The sequence below is a fragment of the Sebastes umbrosus genome, chromosome 14 (genome assembly GCF_015220745.1).
Source record: "Sebastes umbrosus isolate fSebUmb1 chromosome 14, fSebUmb1.pri, whole genome shotgun sequence".
In the NCBI taxonomy this organism is placed as follows: Eukaryota; Metazoa; Chordata; class Actinopteri; order Perciformes; family Sebastidae; genus Sebastes; species Sebastes umbrosus.
Window position 1 is genome coordinate 24,485,262 of NC_051282.1, and position 18,452 is coordinate 24,503,713.

The following is an 18,452-nucleotide window of genomic DNA, read 5'->3' on the forward strand; positions in this document are numbered from 1 at the left end:
ATAACAATTAACAAATTTTAGCCCAGGGTGTTTTGTTGCTTTCAGTCCAGTGCATGCTGGACTGGATGCTCGACTCCGTAAATAAATACGAAAGAAAAGAAAAACATTCAAGTTTTATGGGTGCAGGTCTGAGAACGATGCTTGCAAACTGTCTAGATTTGAGAAACTTCCATCACATCATCTCACGTCTACCAAGACTAGTGTAATCGGGAGAAATCTGTGTGTGTGTGTGTGTGTGTGTGTGTGTGTGTGTCTGTGTCTTTGTGTGTGTGTTTGATCTGTAGAAGGAAAGGGAGAAGGGGTCCAACCTGGTGTTTATGTTCCGCCTGCCCTTCTCTGCAGGGAAGGTGTTCAGTGTCAGCATGCTGGACACTCTCCTCTACCAGGTATCTCAAACACAAACTCTTCACTCTGACTGAAAACACACAAAAGTGTGGTAAAATGCCAAATACGATCTGTTTCTGTTACCAGTCATTTGTGAAGGACTACATGATCTCCATCACCAGGCTGCTGCTGGGTTTAGACTCCATGCCTGGCTCAGGTTTCCTTTGTGCTGTAAGTAGCCCGGTCACAAACTGCTTGAATTCAGTGTGTTTGGACTGTGAAGTGGCTCTGAGGCTGATTATTGTGCTGTTTGTTTTCTAGATGAAAATCACAGAGGATGATCTGTGGATCCGAACCTACGGCAGGCTCTACCAGAAACTGTGCTCCTCCACTGGAGATATTCCAATCGGCATCTACCGGACAGAGGCACATAAGCTTCCAGTCTCTGAGGTCAGCTGCTGCTGTTACTGGTTTTTGTGGTAACTGGACAGTCTGGGACAATTTACAAGACACTTAAAGGGATAGTGCAGTGTTTTGAAGTGGGGTTGTATGAGGTACTTATCCATAATCAGTGTATTACCTACAGTAGATGACGCCCCCAGCTTGGAGAGACAGCTTGCCGTGAGAAAGCCCTTTAAGACAGGAAACTGAAGCTGTTGTGTCCATCTTTGCAAAAAACTGTAATTTTACATGGCAGAACACGGGGTTGCTGGTCTACCGCTGCCTCAATCGGTTAGTTTGTTTGTGCTTTTGTATGACTTTTGTGAATCTGAACTAACCAAAGTCACCCAATAACACAAACAAACTAACCGGTTGAGGCAGCGGTAGACCAGCAAAATTACTGTTTTTTTTCAATGGAGTCTGCTTGCTTTGGCGAGAGCATAGATAACTGCTTCAGTCCCCCGTCGGACACATAGACTGTATAGCTGTCTGTCGCCAAGGTAAACTGGCGAAAATATTCTAAATATAGCGTACACTTAAACTGATGTTGATTTTTTTAGGTGAGCTGCCGGCCCCCGTCCACAGCAGTACATTACTCTGTTTACTCCTGTCTGCTTCTCCAAATTGGGGGAACAACCCCACTTCAAAACATCTAAACTATCCCTTTGAATTAACAACTCTACAACCCTGCTAGCGCCCCCTAGACGCCGTAATGTTCATTACATCCCACAATACAAAAGAGTTGTAGAAGCAAACAAAACACTGTTGATTGTGGTATTGTTAAACCCTACCTGTAGCAAAGCTAAAATTATAAAGAGAGTAAAGGTCAAAAGGTCCATTCAATTCCCGTGAATAACATTTCATGGATAATGAGATATTATACATAATTATTTAAAGTCTCTCCCACTTTCCAAAGATTTTCTCGACTGTTAAAACTCTTTTGCTTTCAGTTACTCTAATGTCACTATTTCTTTCATTTACTACAAAAAATGTACAAATACAAAAACATGAAGCAAGCTCAAGGTTAATTTAAGTAGATCTATCCAAAGGCTAATTCAATTTGTACATTTTTCCATCAAGTGGATGCAGAGTACCATTGCGTATTCAGAAAGAAATCTACATATTAGAAATGATGCAGTGACGATTGACAATTTTCCCAATGTGGAAGTGATATGAATTTTTTAAAGAAAAACTAGGGCCGCGGCAGATGTGTTGGTTACACAAAAGATGCTCAATGTTGTACTATTCATTAAACGCAACGGAGTGTATCTTGTTCATTATTAATTTATAGAATTATAAAGTATTAATTCCTCTTCATTTTGAGAAATGAGAGACGGCACTGGTGAAGAACCAACTTAATAAAATCAGTGTGTTAGGGAGGAAATTAAAGGGTTGTGTGTGTGTGTGAATATGTGGTTATGTTTGTGTGTCACAGTCCCAGGTTTCCATCACAGTGGAGGACTACGAGGACACCAGAGAACCCAGAGAGCCCCTGTTGTCCCGGACCGGCGTTCACCGTAACAGCACCTCCTCAGAGCCCATCTCCACCTCCTCCCACTCCTCGGACCACCCGCTGCTCCGGAGGAAAAGCATGCAGTGGGCACGGCGGCTGAGCAGGAAGGGCGGGCGGAGCTCCAGTGGGGCCAAGGGGGGTCCGGGCAGCGCGGCGGAGAGGATCAACCAGCAGAGACTGACCCTGTTCAGGCGCTCTGAGCGGCAGGAACTCAACGCCCTGGTGAAAACCAGGATGAAACACTTGGGCCTTTCTCCAACTGGATTCAGTACGTCTATATATAGTTTGTGTATGAAAGTTTTCTGCTCCTGATCTCAGGTTTACTAGTGGTTGAATAAGTACATTTACTCAAGTACTGTACTTAAAGTTACTACAAGGAACCTCTAACCTTTTTAAGATTTGTTATTGATAAAAAGAAAAACCCCAAAACTATGAACAATTAGGGATCTTTTCTTTCTCTTACTGTACTATTAATTAATTAATTAGGATTTTGAATGCAGGACTTTTTCCTGTAATATTTACATTGTTGTATTGGTACTTTTACTTAAGGAAAGGATCAGAGCACTTCTTCCACCTCTGGTTATTGTTGTTGCTTGTGTCCATTTTTATCTAAATGTGTCTTCCTGTCTTGTCACAGTAACGAAGCCTCTCCTCTGTGTGTACGGATGTCGCTCAGCGTGCTGTATATCCTGTGTGCCTGTTTTATTTCCTGCATCACTCAGTCAACTCATTTTCTTCCTGTGCCAGATGGGATGACAGACCAAGGCAACAGACTGTCTTATATCCTCATCAACCCTTCTCCAGACACCCGACTGGAGCTGCACGATGTCGTGTGAGTACACAACGCCATATGTAATTGATAGCACTGTAAAACGAACACGGCGTGGAAACTATTAGCATGATTTTCTATTTGTCTGCGCCCCATCTGCAGGTACCTGATCAGACCAGACCCCCTCTCTCTGGTACCCAATCAGGGCAGCAGCAGGAAGTGCAGCGCCGGGATCTCGGAGAGCCACAGGTTTGACACGCAGGACAGCACCCATCTGTGAGAGACAAAAACAAAAAGACAAAATACTGTCAGAACACTGCCAGAGAGGAGACACAAAAACCCACTCTTGAGAGAGAAATCAAGCAACGGTGAGCTGGAAAAGGGATGCAGCCAGATGGCACATGGCCTTCATATTTTCTCCACACTCCGTCTCGGTGAACTGATAGGTGCCGGTCTTGCATGGACCTTTTCTATAACGATGGGAATGTTTTATTTATGCACCTTTCTATTTTCAAAGCGGAGAGCTGCGGACACAGAAGTGCATTTAATGAAAAACTGTATGTATTTATATATCTGTGTATGTGCATGTTATGTACTGCATCATGTATGTGCAGTGTGTGTGTGTACTGTATGTATGTGTGAATGAATGTGTTACGGATCAAGAGCACGACACTGCCAAGTTGATCAGGACAGCTGAAGGAATCTGCTGCCAAACGAACGTCAAGAGATGTATTTTTTGTGTCCTTCTGTGTCGTAGATGCGTTCTGTCAGACTCAATGTTGTTTGACGTATTTGAAAGTGACACCACAGTGCACACATTCCTCTTTTTTTTTTGGTCTTCATAAAGCCTTTTTGAAACTTTTTACCTGTTGCTTACACAGAGAAACGCACACATTCGTTTTACGTTCACCAGCAGCGGAGGAATCCAAAGAGCACCAGTCTCAATAATTGACAGACGGCATACATCGTCAGTGCAGGGCATTCAGTCACATTGCTGTCCGAAGTACGGTCTTGTCTTCAGTTCTGTGAGTTCTCTTAGAACAAACCTGTTTCCTGAGTTTATTGTCGTTTCTTAAAGTCCCGCCCTACTCTGCTTCTGTCAGTCAGTGTGAGCCGTCCTGCCACCAGCTTGCTTTTTCTGACATGCATTTTAGAGATGCAGAGGATGGACAAAATAACAGACACATATATACCACAAACATACTGCCATCCAGTACAATAGCCCTGCAATAAATACTACCTTTGTGAAGCTTATAATGTTTTTGAGACGGTGTCAGAGAGTTTTGAATCCAATTTATAAGCTTTACAATTAAATGGCTGCTGTATTTATTGCATAATAAATATCCACTTTAACAAGTAATTAGTTTGCTAATTAAGTGTGTTTTCATATTATGTACGATTGATTTGCACCATGCCCAAGTACTATTCCCCCCCTCTCCACTCCCCCAATGTTCAGCTTTCACATTAGTAAAGTTGGTCCGTACCCAAGTACATTTCACACCACATTACACAGTTACAGCATCGTAACATCATTCAAACTTGACAGAAACAAATTAAAACTCACCAAAACCGTCAGTGTTAGTCTTTCCAACAATCACCAACTCTTGCTTGGTCTAAATAAACCCTTATTTCACAGAGTTTGATGTGGAAAATATGCCGGCTCTACATTCTTTTTCCCGCCCCCGCTGTCTCTCTCTCTTGTTTTCTGCCCACTGAGCAGCTGAGCGGCTCTCGATCTTCGGAGGCAGACCATTAAATTAGCTAAATAAAATAACAAACATCGCTCAACCCTAATGCCTACTATTCCTTTCAAAACTACTTGCTGACTGAACATTACTCGCGTTAACTAGCAGTCCACTTCCATGATTGGGTTCGGTTGGCTTTCACACCTGATGCGAACCGTGCACGAGAATGGTACGGAGCGTTCACACTAATCAAACAAACTGGACTTTCGGATCAAGTGTACTTGGATCCGGGCCCAAGTCCCTGATGTAAAAGCACCGTAAGAATTTAAATCTATAATATAATTTGGTTTTCAGCCAGAAAAAAACTAATTTCTCTGAAAACAAGTGAAGAATGTGCCAGTAGAGTGAGATCATTCCTTATTTCATAGATTTTCAGTTTTACGAGATTTTAATCTGCTATTATTATGTACATTACTTGTTAGGGTGGACATTTATGCCGTTTGTTTACCAAGGATTTGCAAGCCTCTGTAAATCTTTTGTCAGAAGTTCTTGAATGTGCCGTTTCACGCAGAAACGGTGCAGCCATGTGGCGGGAATGCTGACCTGCATCCCTGCCAACACCACTGCTGTAGCTTTAGTGCCATTATAACAGATGAAAATATGTACATATTAAAGTCAGTCATTATAGCTTGCCATTGCTTTATTGCTGTTCAGTTGTCAGTTTGTGCAGCTTTAACCTCAATCTCTGTTCAGACGATTTCACTCATTAGATTCATTATTGTAGTCACGTGTAAAAACACTTGACATTTTTTTTATTTCTAAATGAATCACTGGATTGTCTGACACCGTATGTCTCGTGTGTGGTTTGCCACGCTCACGTTCCTGAGCTATTTTTGCTTCGATACATCAACACTGTGTATGACTGTCAATCACAGCTGTTAATCATAACGTCTCACCCCGTTTTTATAGCGTCAAATAACTAATTAAAACCAAGCTTATCAGAAAAATGAACACTTGAACATACATCAGCGTGATAAGAACTACCTAAAATAACAGAAACCATCTTTGGGAAAAAATCATTTGTTGTGTACTTTGACTTTTTAATTTGGCCCATCCGCTAACATGGAGGGGACGGGCTGTATGACCAATACTGCAGCCAGCCACCAGGGGGCGATCAAGATGTTTTGGCTTCACTTTTGGGGAGCTGTCATGTCGTCCATCTTTATATACAGTTTATGGTTTAAACATTGGCATCATCATATTTGCTTCTTTTTTTAAGTATGTTTTTACCTGAAAAAACACACTGAAATGGCCGCTCATCCAGTCAGCGTGCTGATCACAGGAGGACAATTCGATACATCAACACTGTGTATGACTCACACTAAATGGCACTAATTCATTGACTGTACTTTCCCCAGGCTCAGCAAAGCCCAGACAATACTGCAACATAAGATAAGATAAGCCGTTATTCATCCCCAGAGGGGAAATGTAGTTGTTGCAGCAGCATGAGGATAGAAATAACTACAGATAAATAGAGAGAATAAATAATAAGAAGTATATAAAACTAAAATACAAGTAAAAGTAGTTAAATTCAAGAGCAAAACATAGTCGGTGGCGTCCTGCTGTTGTGCAGTCTGTTGGCAGTGGGCACAAACATTTTACATCTGGATGAGATGATCCGGCGGCTCAGTGAGCTGCCCATCTGCTCGTCGCAGAGAGGGTCAGTGGGATTCTCCAAGATGGCTTTGACCTTGTCTTTCATCCTCCTCTCCGCCGCTACCTCAAGACTGTCCAGTTCCAGCCAGACCACACAGGTGGCCTTCCTTACCAGCCTCTTAAAGGGATATTTCAGGTGTTTTGAAGTGGGGTTGTATACGGTACTTATCTATAGTCAGTGTATTACCTACAGAGTTAATGCAAGGGAGCAAAGCAATGTACTGCTGTGGACGGGGCAGCAAAATGTATTATAGCCACATAAAAGAAAGGCTCACCTACAAGAATTATATCTGTTTAAGTGTACGTTATATTTCAAATATTTTCACCGCTTTATCTTGCCGTCACACAGCCCTTTCATTCTCCTTTCCGACGGGGAACTGAAAGTGAGACTTCCTCTCTTAGGGTCTCTGGTGTCAGTGCTCCTGTCTGTTTCTCGATGCTGGAGGCACACTCACCGTCACGTACTGTAAGTAATACACTGACTATGGATAAGTACCTCATACAACCCCACTTCAAAACACCCAAACTATTCCTTTAAGTCTGCCGGACTCACCAGCCTCGATGCCACCACCCCAGCACACCACAGCAAAGACCAGTACACTGGATACTACAGACTGGTAGAAGATCTGCAGGAGCCTGTTGCACACAGAAGGATCAGAGTCTCCTCAGGGGGAACAGTCTGCTCTGTCCCTTCCTGAAGAGGGCTTCAGTGTCCAGTCCAGTTTTTTATTGATTTGAACCTGGAAGGTACTTGTATGAGTCCACCCTCTCCACTTCCTCCTGTGTCTCTGGTAGTCCACCTCCAGCTCTTGTGATTGTTGTTGCACAATGGGACGAAGCTCTTTATCAGTCCTCTGTAGTCCTCCTTGTCGTTTTTGTTGATGCATCCAACAATGGAGGAGTTGTTGTGGAAAAAATACAATTTCAAGGTGACAGGAACCCGAGCTGAACTGGAGGAGTGAAGAGGAACGACACCGGTACAGTTCCTTGAGGTGCAGCGGTGCACTCGACTCTCACAGTGCTTCCCTGCTTCTCGAGAGGGCTTTGTGGGTCAGGAAGGTGATTCTGCTGGTTGGTTGATCTGCCTTGTTGGTGAGTGACCTCATGTTCCCCATTATAATTGATGTGTTACATCAAGATTAACATGACCCTTCATGTATACACTGTTAGGTAAGTTTGTGTGGATAAAATGGAGACAACTAGAAGTCAGTTCACTGGATGTTCGTCATCTGTCCTTTGCTCTTTGTGCTGCTTTACACTATTCTGTTCTCTGAGCTTTGAAAAGCCAACACGAACTACACTCAGCTTCATCTTGTATGTTTAAACTATAGACTATATATAGATGGACGACACATCTCCACTTCCTCCTACTGTACAAAAGTGATGTCAAAATATCCTGGATACGGGAGCTACCCTTTATGAGATTTGACGTCATAGAGAGGCGAAGTCCCGCCCCTTCCGGTGGACCCCATGTGACCTTATTTCGGATAAAATATGTACGATAGTCAACGGCAAGAAAAATTCTCTTAAATTAACAAACATCATATGTGTGATTCATGGCGCAATTCAAACAGGATCAAAAAAATATTTGTCTCTCGCCGTTGACTACATTCATATTTTTTCCGAAATAAGGTCCCATGGTCCACCGGAAGGGGCGGGACTTCGCCTCTATTTGGAGCCACAGTTAGCGCAGTAGTGATCGCTGGGGCCAGAGCCGCGGTATCGAGGCCCCGCCCACACACCCGCCAGAGCCAATCATGAGCCGAGCACGGCTGCAGCTTGTTAGCGTGAGCCACTTAGCTGCTACGTTAGCACCACGTTAGCTATTTGGTTAGAAAGACACAACAACTACCCAAATATCTCTATAACTTAATTTGTGATCAAACTGACACATGCTCTATTACACAGACTCGGAAAGTTACATCTCCTCTCTCATACAATTCCCGAGCCTTCGGCTCCGCAACTAATTCACTCAGAGCAGCTGTTAATCACAGCTGTTAATCATAACGTCTCACCCCGTTTTTATAGCATCAAATAACTAATTAAAACCAAGCTTATCAGAAAAATGAACACTTGAACCTCATCAGCGTGATAAGAACTACCTAAAATGACAGAAACCATCTTTGGGAAAAAATCATTTGTTGTGTACTTTGACTTTTTATTTTGGCCCATCCGCTAACATGGAGGGGACGGGCTGTATGACCAATACTGCAGCCAGCCACCAGGGGGCGATCGAGATGTTTTGGCTTCACTTTTGGGGAGCTGTCATGTCGTCCATTTTTATATACAGTTTATGGTTTAAATATTGGCATCATCATCATATTTGCTTCTTTTTTTGAGTATGTTTTTGCCTGCTGGAAGTTTATTCTTTTTCTTTTATGGTAAGGTTATATCCTCTCAGCATGTGAGCTCTACACATTCCTGACTTCTCACAGGGATTTGTTTAGTTTCGAAGTGGGACTATGTACACACACTGTGTTGTGTTAATGTAGGTGTGGCCAGGTTCAAAACCAGCAGTTCAACTCAGATTGAGTCTTTATGCAAGAGCTCAGACGAAGCATTGTGCAAACTGAGGCAGAAGAAATGGCCGCTCATCCAGCCAGCGTGCTGATCACAGGAGCCAACAGAGGCCTGGGCCTGGAGATGGTTAAGCAAATGGTGGAGGCCCACCGTCCAGTGACAAAGATGTTCGCCTGTTGCAGGGACCCAGATGGAGCCAGAGCTGAGGTGAAAGTCTTTACTTCCTCTGTGAGCAGAATTTGATTTTGCAAAGTTGCAGTGACTGAGAAGAAGCCTGCATAGATAAAAGCAGTGGTGGAACAAGTATTCAGATCTTTTACTCAAATCCAACTTTTTCCCAGACATGAAAATATCCAGTTAATGTGTCACTGGTAACCCTTTGAAACAATCAATCATTATCTTTTGAAATGTTCATGGAAAAGTAGGTGAAAAAGTGTTGTGACTGGTGGGATAATGTGTAGACATTTATAGACTGAGTTAACATATTTCTCCTCTTAATCATATACCCCAGCCCAGTAGGCCTTTCTGACTGCAGATATTTTGACTTGTCATTGTAGGAAAAGCATCTTGAGGGAAGGGGTTAGGGGTTAGGGGTTTCTTGAACATGACAATGAGTTCAATGACCTGACTAACTGCTTCAAACTGATGGAGCAGATGTGGACTTCCTGTCTATCCCGATTTTTTTCCCCATTTTCAAAGAGCACGTTATTACCTTTGGGTTGCGTAGACAGAGCAACCAATTATCTCTCTTTATTTTAAAGAACGAGAGAGTAGAACAAGAACTATTCATGTGTATAAGTATGTGTAGATGCACCAGCCAATTAGACTGTTGTCAGGTTATTAAATAGGCGTTATCAGTCGCTATAAGCCCCATAGATGTGGGTCAATAGAGGCCTACTACACCCACTAGTAGGTTTTGTCATCTATTCACATGGTAGATCACTGACAGAACATATAAAAGAAGGCGACAGTATAGAAAAATGGAAATACTATACATTTATCTCAAACAAACTTGTCCTCTGTGTGTATTTACAGGCCTTGCAGACACTGGCAAAGAAGCATCCTAACGTCATCTCTGTCATCCGTCTGGGTACAAGCTCTCTCTTATGTTATATTAAACCCTCTGTCCTGCTCCCACGTCCAGCCTTGACTCTATGAATAGCCCAGGGCTCTGATATTTACCTGACTGTCTGCTATTGACCACCCACATGCTTTCTCTCTCTCTCTCTCTGTCAGACGTCACTGACCTTCATAGCATAAAACAGTGTGCTCAGCATGTGGGCTCTCTGGTTGGGAAGGGGGGTCTCAACCTGCTGATTAACAACGCAGGCGTCCTAAACAAAGCCCCCTTGCAGGAAACCAGTCCTTGTCAAAGTCAAAACCAATTGCATTGGCCCCATGAACATCATTAAAGTAAGAGATGAGGATATCTGAAACTTTAATAGTGTACATTGATAGTTTCTTTTTGCTGACTTTCTTGCTGCTGGTCGTCATTTAGGAGTTCCTGCCTCACCTTCGTGACGCAGCGAAGGCCAGTGGGATACCAGGGATGTCCTGCAGCAAAGCAGCCGTCGTCAGCATCAGCTCAGTTCTGTCTTCAATGGAAGCTGTGAAAGAGTCATATGGCGTCTTCTCTGCCGTCTCCTACCGCATCAGCAAAGTGAGTGACAACCTGCTGACACTTTGAGCTTCATCTGTTGGTGGAGCTGTTCAACCCATCACCTCAATTGCTCCGTCACTGTTTTTTCTTCTTTTGTCTACATATTATATTATGGCATTTTTAGGACTTTTTTGGACATACTATACTATGGCTTTTATTTATTTTATTTTATTTTTACATACTATACTATGACTTCTTTTCCCTTTTCAACATACTATACTACGGCTTTAAAAAAAAAATTGACATACTATACTATGACTTTTTTTTCGCCATACTATACTGTGACTTTTATTTATTTTTTTTTAATTCTACATACTATACTATACTATGACTTTAAAAAAAAAAAAAAAAAAATGGTATGCTATACTGTGACTTTTTTTTCCTTTTTGACATACTGTACTACAGATTAAAAAAAATATATATATATATACTATCCTATGACTTTTTTTTTTACTTTTTTTGGACACACTATAATATGACTTTTTTCAGCATACTATACTACGGCTTAAAAAAAAAAAATTTGATATACTATACTACGACTTTTTAAAAACTTTTGTTGACATACTATACTAAGACTTTAAAAAAAAAATTATATACTATACTACGACTTTTTAAAAACTTTTTTGAAATTATATAATACAACTTAAAAAAAATAAATTATATACTATACCATTACCTTTTTTTTGTACTTTTTTTGACATCAACTTTTTTTGACACACTTTACTACAGATTTAAAAAAAAAAAGAAAATTGACATACTATACTACAACTTTTTTTTAAACTTTTTTTGACATACTATACTATGGTATTTTGGCTTTACATTTACTTTGTATGATGTTTTTCTATATTCTATACTGTGAACTTTTTTTTTTTTTTTTGACATACTAAACTATTACTTTTCCTCCCTCTCAGGCAGGACTGGACATGCTGACCAAGTGTGCTGCAGAGGAGCTGAAGAAGGATGAGATCCTGTTTTCTCTGCTGCACCCTGGCTGGGTGCAGACTGAACTGGGTGGGGAGAAGGTGAGTCAGCAGTTTTCATACAGGAAACAATGTCGAGGAAGCTCTGAATGATGGTTTACTTTATTCATTGAGAAGCACAATATTAACATCATGTTGTATGATTTCATTTTTCACACACATTTTTGAGTGTTAATGTAAATCATTGACAAAAGCTAAGAAAAGCAGCTCTCTTGTCAGACCAAGCAGGATTATCAATTTAGACGGATTAATAAATACTTCATATAATAATCATAAATATATCTGACAGAGTCACATTCATAAAAACTTAATATTAAAGTTTGGTTTTACAGATTCACATCCAATTCACCAGGATAGCATAACTATTGCCATACATGTATCTTCCTAACTTGCTTATTCTGCTTTATGAAATAACTTATGAGGGAAGTTTACACATGAAAGGGAGACACTTTGATTAAAGGGACAGTGTGTAACATTTCAGAGATCTATTAGCAGAAATGGAAATAATATTGTGTGTGTTCATTAGTGTATAATCACCTGAAACTAAGCATCGTTGTGTTTTCGTTAGATTAGAATGAGCCCTTCATATCTACATAGGGAGCGGGTCCTCTTCACAGAGTCCGCCATGTTGTACCGCCATGTTTCTATAGTAGCCCAGAAGACAGACCAAATACTGGCTTTAGAGAGAGCCTTTTTTACGTTACCTGAAGGCCACCGTAGTTCTCTACACGCTTGTGAAACTGCGGTAACGTGAGCCGCAGAGTGCAAAACCATGATACCGCCAGCCGCCGACTGACTTCCGTTGCGTAGTGTTATTATGTTAAGGATGGCTTCTGAGGCAGGCGAATGGCGTTACCACGGCGGCTTACGTTACCGCAGTCTTGGAAAGGGAGGAGTGAGCGGAGGGGCACTCAGTTGGTTGCAATCTGCAACCACACCACTAGAAGTCGCCAAATCCTACACACTGACCTCCTGAGCGAGCCTACATGTTAACTGTGTGTTTCCGACAAGCAGGCTATGCTTGACGCTCCGGAGAGTGTGCAGGGGATGCTTAGCGTGATGACCTCCCTGAGTGAGGAGCAGAACGGAGCCCTCCTGGATTATGAGGGCAAGTCGGTCCCCTGGTAGCTTAAAACTTCATTAACTGCAGTCAATCACTAAATGAAGTGAAATAAAGCAATACTTGTTCCAATAACTGTGCTTGTATCATGCTCATTGTAAACATGCATTTAAACGAGTTAATACACACTTGGGTAATTTCTTCCATTTGAAATACACTTCTGTCTGTACGTTTTCACCATGTGGCGCTGTTCCACACTGCCACCTTGGCGGTGCAAATCTTAAGTGGGTTGGGGTTATTCCCATTGATGTTGGCTCCAGGGCAGAAGAAGGGGTACATCTTCTCAGTGAAGAAGTCGGTGAAGGTGTGGATGGGCGTCATGCTGACGGGGTTAGAGAAGGTCACCTCGCCGGAGTCGTAGTCAAGCTGCACCCTGACTCGGGTCAGCACTCCTTGCAGATGCAGCGGGGTGCTGGGCCTTGTCATGGCTGCGTACTCGCCCTCGTAGTGCGAGATCATCCAGAAGCCGCCCTCTGGACAGCCCGAGATGCGACCTTTCCTGTCGACGGACTTCTTGACCACCCCGAGCATCCAGTCCGCCTTGTCGCCCACCTCCACCTCCCAGGCGTGGCGGCCCGAAGTGAAGCCCTCTGAGCCCAGCAGGAACACAAAGTGGCCGAAACGTTCAGGGTTGTCCGGGAGCTTCTGGAGGCATCCACTGTTGGTGACGCAGGACAAGTCTGGGGAGAGGGACAAGCAGGGGTAGGCGGTGTTGGGGTCCAGGGTGATGGGTGCTGAACGGGGGAAAAAACAGATGGTGATTTTGTAAAAGAATGAAAAGGGAACTCAAGGCACACTGCTTTGTTAAATACGAACCATTTTAAGAAGCTGACAAGGCTACATGGTTAAAAACAAGGCCAGCACATATTGACTGGACACTGGTCATCCTCAGGGTCAAACTATTGATTAAAGGAATGTAGGACTGACAGCAAGCATTTTAAATAGGTAACAGCAGTCCAAATTGAAGACATTGGAGCCGTTGCCCGTCCGCTCCTCCGGTGTGACTGATAGCATGTGTTAGTTAGTTAGTTAGTTAGTTAGTTAGTTAGTAGTTTGCATGCCAATTTGTTTCATATGTGGCAACAGGGTGTTGAAACGGGCAGTGGATGGGATCACACAGATCCAAAACAAAGGAGAACATACTGGCCGTAGCATTGTTTTCGGAGAAGCCAGTATTTCAATTCGGCATGTTTCCTTAATCTCTAATGACATATCATGGTCATTTTATGATTTATTACAATAAATACATTACATATTGGTCCTTTAACACCTGCTCCAAAACAACTGTGCTGACTTGGTTCAAAATAATTACATTTAATATATTACCAAACCTCAAACACAGAGTTAAGTCAAGAGTGCTTACTGTACTGAACCAGCTCCGCCATCTTCTCCCACACATGGTACTTGAGTGAACTGACATGCTTGGCTACATTTATAAGAGGACCTGAAACTTTTCCTGGATCGTTCTGAGGGATCTGAGCTCTATGAGAAAAAAATCACACAGGAATTTACGGATACTGAACAACTTGTAAGCCAAATCTGGTATACAGAACAGATGCAGAAGATGGTCACCTTTTCTTTATGTTGGCATAATTCTGAAATCAAGAGAAAAATAGAGCATTAACTGTTTGCAGGATCAGATGCATTCATAGAGAAACATGTATAAACACTTACCTTAAGGAAGAGAGCATCACTGGAAGCAATCTCATTCTCGATAGCAATGACGGCGTGAGAGAAGGTGAGGATGCCTCTTGTGATGCTCTCCGACTTTTTCTTCACCAGCTCTTTCTTCTCCTCGTCCTCCAGCTGCAGGGCAGCCAGTCGAGCGGTCTCGTCCTTCTGCAGAAACTCCCGCAGCTGCTCAAACTCCTCTTTGATCTGCTTCTCTGTGGCCTGAGTCTGACTCTAGCACATATGGAAACAAGGCTCAACACGGAAATACAGTGAGTGCACAATAATGTGACACATACTGAGTTGTAGTCTAGTTATCTTATTCATGCCAGCCTCGGTTTATCTACATCTCTAAATAATACTTGTGTGTACATCTTGAGTAAGTAAGTGTCCTTAATATTTTGTACATTTAATGTTTTCTCTGGCCATAAAACAAAAAGAACATCCCTGTTATATCCTGTTATGACCTTGCAGTTCCCTAATTTCCTGTATTTGGTATCTCTAAAAACATCAGTATGTTATACAGTATATACCTGGGCAAGTTTTGTCCAGGTATCCCTCTAAAAAATACTATATTATAGGGGTGCTCTACTTCTGCGTTTAGCGAACAATCCTGATTCAAACTAGAATTTCTGCCTCCCGGTTGTATGCCTCCGCCAATAAGTCAAGTTGCAGTTTACATCCAAAATGTCATCACTAAATCATTTCATCCTGTTAGAAATGTGTGTGAAATTGTCATAATTAGCATATAAATTCTTGATATAAGGCCAAAAATGTGACCTCGGACCACGAAATTCAAATCAGTTCATCCTGAGATATCGCTTTCACGAGAATGGGACGGACGTGAGGTCACAGTGACCTTTGACCTCCAAAATCCAATCAGTTCATCTTTGAGTCCAAGTGGACGTTTGTGCCAAATTTGAAGAAATTCCCTCCGTGCGTTCCTGAGATATCACGTTCACTAGAATGGGTCGGACAACCTGAAAACATAATGGTTCCGGCCACGTCTGTCGCCGGCACGGAGGCATAGAATCCTTTTCTAGAAGTGTCAAAATTGCTAACTTAGTGTTCTTGTTTTTGAAGTAAACAGTAAAATACAAATACTGTAGCTCTGACTGCTCTGTCCAAAAAAAACATTAAGACCCAATCTGAGAACTTGCACCCTAAAAAGCAAGCCAGGTGGCTTTTCTAACTCCTTGGCTGACATGTTTACACACCACAACAGAACGTGGCTGAGCTTCAGTAACAGTCACATCAGCGGTCATGCTGGTCCACCTGTGTTTATTGATACCTTCATGTGCACAGTTGTGTCATCACACTCCTGCTTGGCTTCATACAGGCAACGCAGGTTTTTCTTCAGAGGAACCAGATCTTTCCTCAGCTCTGCCTAAAGGTGGGCGAGGGTAGAGGAAGTGACAAAATTAGTGTACAATTATCATTGTAAATGATCATTTAGACACTAAAATGGTAGTTGATTCTTATGTTCCTGACTTTGCACAGAAGGGAGGTCAGGAATAACTATGTTTCTTAATTTCACTGCAGTGGTGTAACCCCCGTAACTCTCGTTGTAGTGAAACTGACTAAACACTTAACAACAAACCAACAATATCAGGGATCAATTTATCAAATTATTTAATTTATAATAGATTACAGTTATTAAACTTAATTTTTGTCTTAAAACCATTGTAATTTCTGATTTATGTGTTGCGGTTTACGGGGCTAGGTTTAGGGTTCTGGATGGTTGAACCCTAAACCTAGAGTGGCGCTGCCGGTGACGCGGGGCTACAAATCCGAATTCCGCCTAGGGCACCAAAAGGGCTAGAGCCGGCCCTGAACTGCCGGCCCGCCTAACATTTTAGCTTGTCGGGAAGAACGCTAAATAACGCTCCAAAGTTACGCTAAATTTTGGCGAGAAAAAACTGGCATGGCCATTTTCAAAGGTATCCGTTGACCTCTGACCTCAAGACATGTGAATGAAAACTGTATCTTATAAGATAAAACAAAGGTTGACAAACTGCATAATTTGCAGTTTAAAAAAGGTAATAAATCGCATTATATCTTATTGCAATACTTATCATATCGCAAAATGTTTAAAATCGCAATAAGATCGTATCTTGACTTAAGTATCGTGATAATATCATATCGTGGGGCCTCTGGTGATTCCCACCTCTAGCTTAAACCCTTCACTGCCTTTCCACCAATGATTGAAAGCCTGTAGTCGGTTTAAAACCACAACAAACTGCAGCTAAAGAAGAACACGTCACCTTGAGGTCCTGCGCTCCCTCGTCCAGGGGACACACTCGGTGTCCCTGGTGCTTCTTGGAGGTGTGACAAACACAGCAGAGGGCTTCAAAGTCATCCAGACAGAAGAGCTTGAGAACTTCCCCGTGTGTGATGCACTTCTCCTCCACCACCGCTTCATGCTCCCCCGTCCCGTCGGCCCCGTCCCCTGCTCCGGACGAGGCCGTCCTGCGATCCTGCTCCCTCAGGAAGGTGTCGGCCACGTTCTTCAGCGCCAGGCTGACCGTGGGCTCCGTCAGGGAGCACTTCCTCCTGCAGATGGGACACTCGCGTCTGGCCTTCTTCTTGTTCCAGAACTGCTGCAGACAGGCTCGGCAGAAGCTGTGGCTGCACTTGAGCACCACGGGGTCCCTGAAGATCTCGCAGCAGACGGGACAAGACAGCTCCTCTTCAAGCACGGAGCCCGAGCGCGAGGAAACAGCCCGAGGTCGAAGGGCCGAAGCTACCTTGGGACTCTGGAAAAAGGAAAGTTTTCCAGGCTGAGAGGAAGCACGAGGGCGCGCCATGGCTGGTTCCTGTTGGAAGGGAGGCTGCTGTTATAGCTGTAGTTTGTTTGAGGCAGAAAGTGCTCTGTTAGGAAGAAGAAGTGCTCCTCTCTGACTGCCGAGTCCACAGAGTAATCTGGACACTGTTGATGAGCAACCAGGGTTATAGATCAACAGGGACTTGAAGAACAGGTTTACTTCACTTGTAGTAAATAAAGGACATGTCACCACCCCTCATCTGTCAGTCACAACAGGGCTCCGGACTCCAGCTGAGACAAAAAGGCATGTCTTTCTTCTTCATAGAAAAAAGAAGAAGAAAGTGCTCTATTTTTTAGTGAAAAGAACAACAAATACAGGAGGTATGGTAGATGCACAACGGTGATTTTAGAAGGTAAACAGAAATCAAAACTGCTGCAAACACTTTCTTACAACATTTATAATTTAAACATGCTGTGTTGAACTGAGACAAAGGCCCGGAGGTGACCCCGCTGAGCTCGACCAGCACTATCAAGTTCACTAACGTGTATCTTATTACATTACCTCTGATAGCCTGCTGACACTCAAAGTGATTTCTGGTTAAATGTCATATATATTTCAGGAGCACAGGTGAGAAGAAACAAACACACCAAGGGCTGGTTTCTGTGAATGTTGGAAAACACTCTTATCTGATCTAAATATATAAACTAGGTCTGTCAATCATTAAAATAGTTAATAGCAATTAATCACACATTTTTTATCTGTTCAAAATGTACCTTAAAGGGAGATTTGTCAAGTATTTAATACTCTTATCAACATGGAAGTGGGCAAATATGCTTGCTTTGCAAATGTATGTATACATTTATTATTGGAAATCAATTACTAACACCAAACAATGACTAATATTGTCCAGAAACCCTCACAGGTACTGCATCTAGCATACCAATATGCTCAAATCATAACATGGCAAACTGCAGCCCAACAGGCAACAACAGCTGTCAGTGTGTCAGTGTGCTGACTTGACTATGACTTGCCCCAAACTGCATGTGATTATCATAAAGTGGGCATGTCTGTAAAGGGGAGACTCGTGGGTACCCATAGAACCCATTTTCATTCACATATCTTGAGGTCAGAGGTCAAGGGAGCCCTTTGAAAATGGCCATGCCAGTTTTTCCTCGCCAAAATTTTGTGCAAGTTTGGAATGTTATTTAGCCCCCTTCATGCTAGCTAGCCCGCTATAACCAAAAAATAACAAGTTGCGTAAACGCATTAAAGAAATTAGTGGCGTTAA

The 18,452-nt window shown here is 42.6% G+C and overlaps 2 protein-coding genes and 1 pseudogene across 3 annotated transcripts in view; 2 read left to right on the top strand and 1 right to left on the bottom strand.

Moving 5' to 3' along the window:
* LOC119501978 (potassium channel subfamily T member 2) overlaps nucleotides 1-4,543 on the top strand; it is a 45,469-nt gene extending 40,926 nt beyond the window's left edge. Inside the window, exons 25-30 of one of the 2 annotated variants that reach the window (XM_037792769.1) lie at nucleotides 288-386; nucleotides 472-555; nucleotides 646-774; nucleotides 2,201-2,546; nucleotides 3,026-3,110; nucleotides 3,210-4,543. In XM_037792769.1, coding sequence (XP_037648697.1) covers nucleotides 288-386; nucleotides 472-555; nucleotides 646-774; nucleotides 2,201-2,546; nucleotides 3,026-3,110; nucleotides 3,210-3,327 — 861 coding nt within the window. In that variant the 3' untranslated portion in view covers nucleotides 3,328-4,543. Of the gene's footprint in view, nucleotides 1-284; nucleotides 387-471; nucleotides 556-645; nucleotides 775-2,200; nucleotides 2,547-3,025; nucleotides 3,111-3,209 lie in introns of both variants that reach the window. The other variant, XM_037792768.1, reaches the window with a different exon arrangement.
* A 2,658-nt stretch (nucleotides 4,544-7,201) lies between these two features.
* Nucleotides 7,202-12,803, top strand: LOC119501980 (annotated as a pseudogene).
* trim35-12 (tripartite motif containing 35-12) lies at nucleotides 12,797-17,854 on the bottom strand. The gene is made up of 6 exons (XM_037792771.1): nucleotides 16,664-17,854; nucleotides 15,691-15,786; nucleotides 14,403-14,633; nucleotides 14,301-14,323; nucleotides 14,092-14,210; nucleotides 12,797-13,462 (listed from the first exon to the last, which is right to left on the bottom strand). The coding sequence occupies exons 1-6, from the start codon at nucleotides 17,204-17,206 to the stop codon at nucleotides 12,903-12,905; spliced, it is 1,572 nt and encodes a 523-aa protein (XP_037648699.1). The 5' UTR covers nucleotides 17,207-17,854; the 3' UTR covers nucleotides 12,797-12,902.
* Nucleotides 17,855-18,452: the final 598 nt, after the last annotated feature.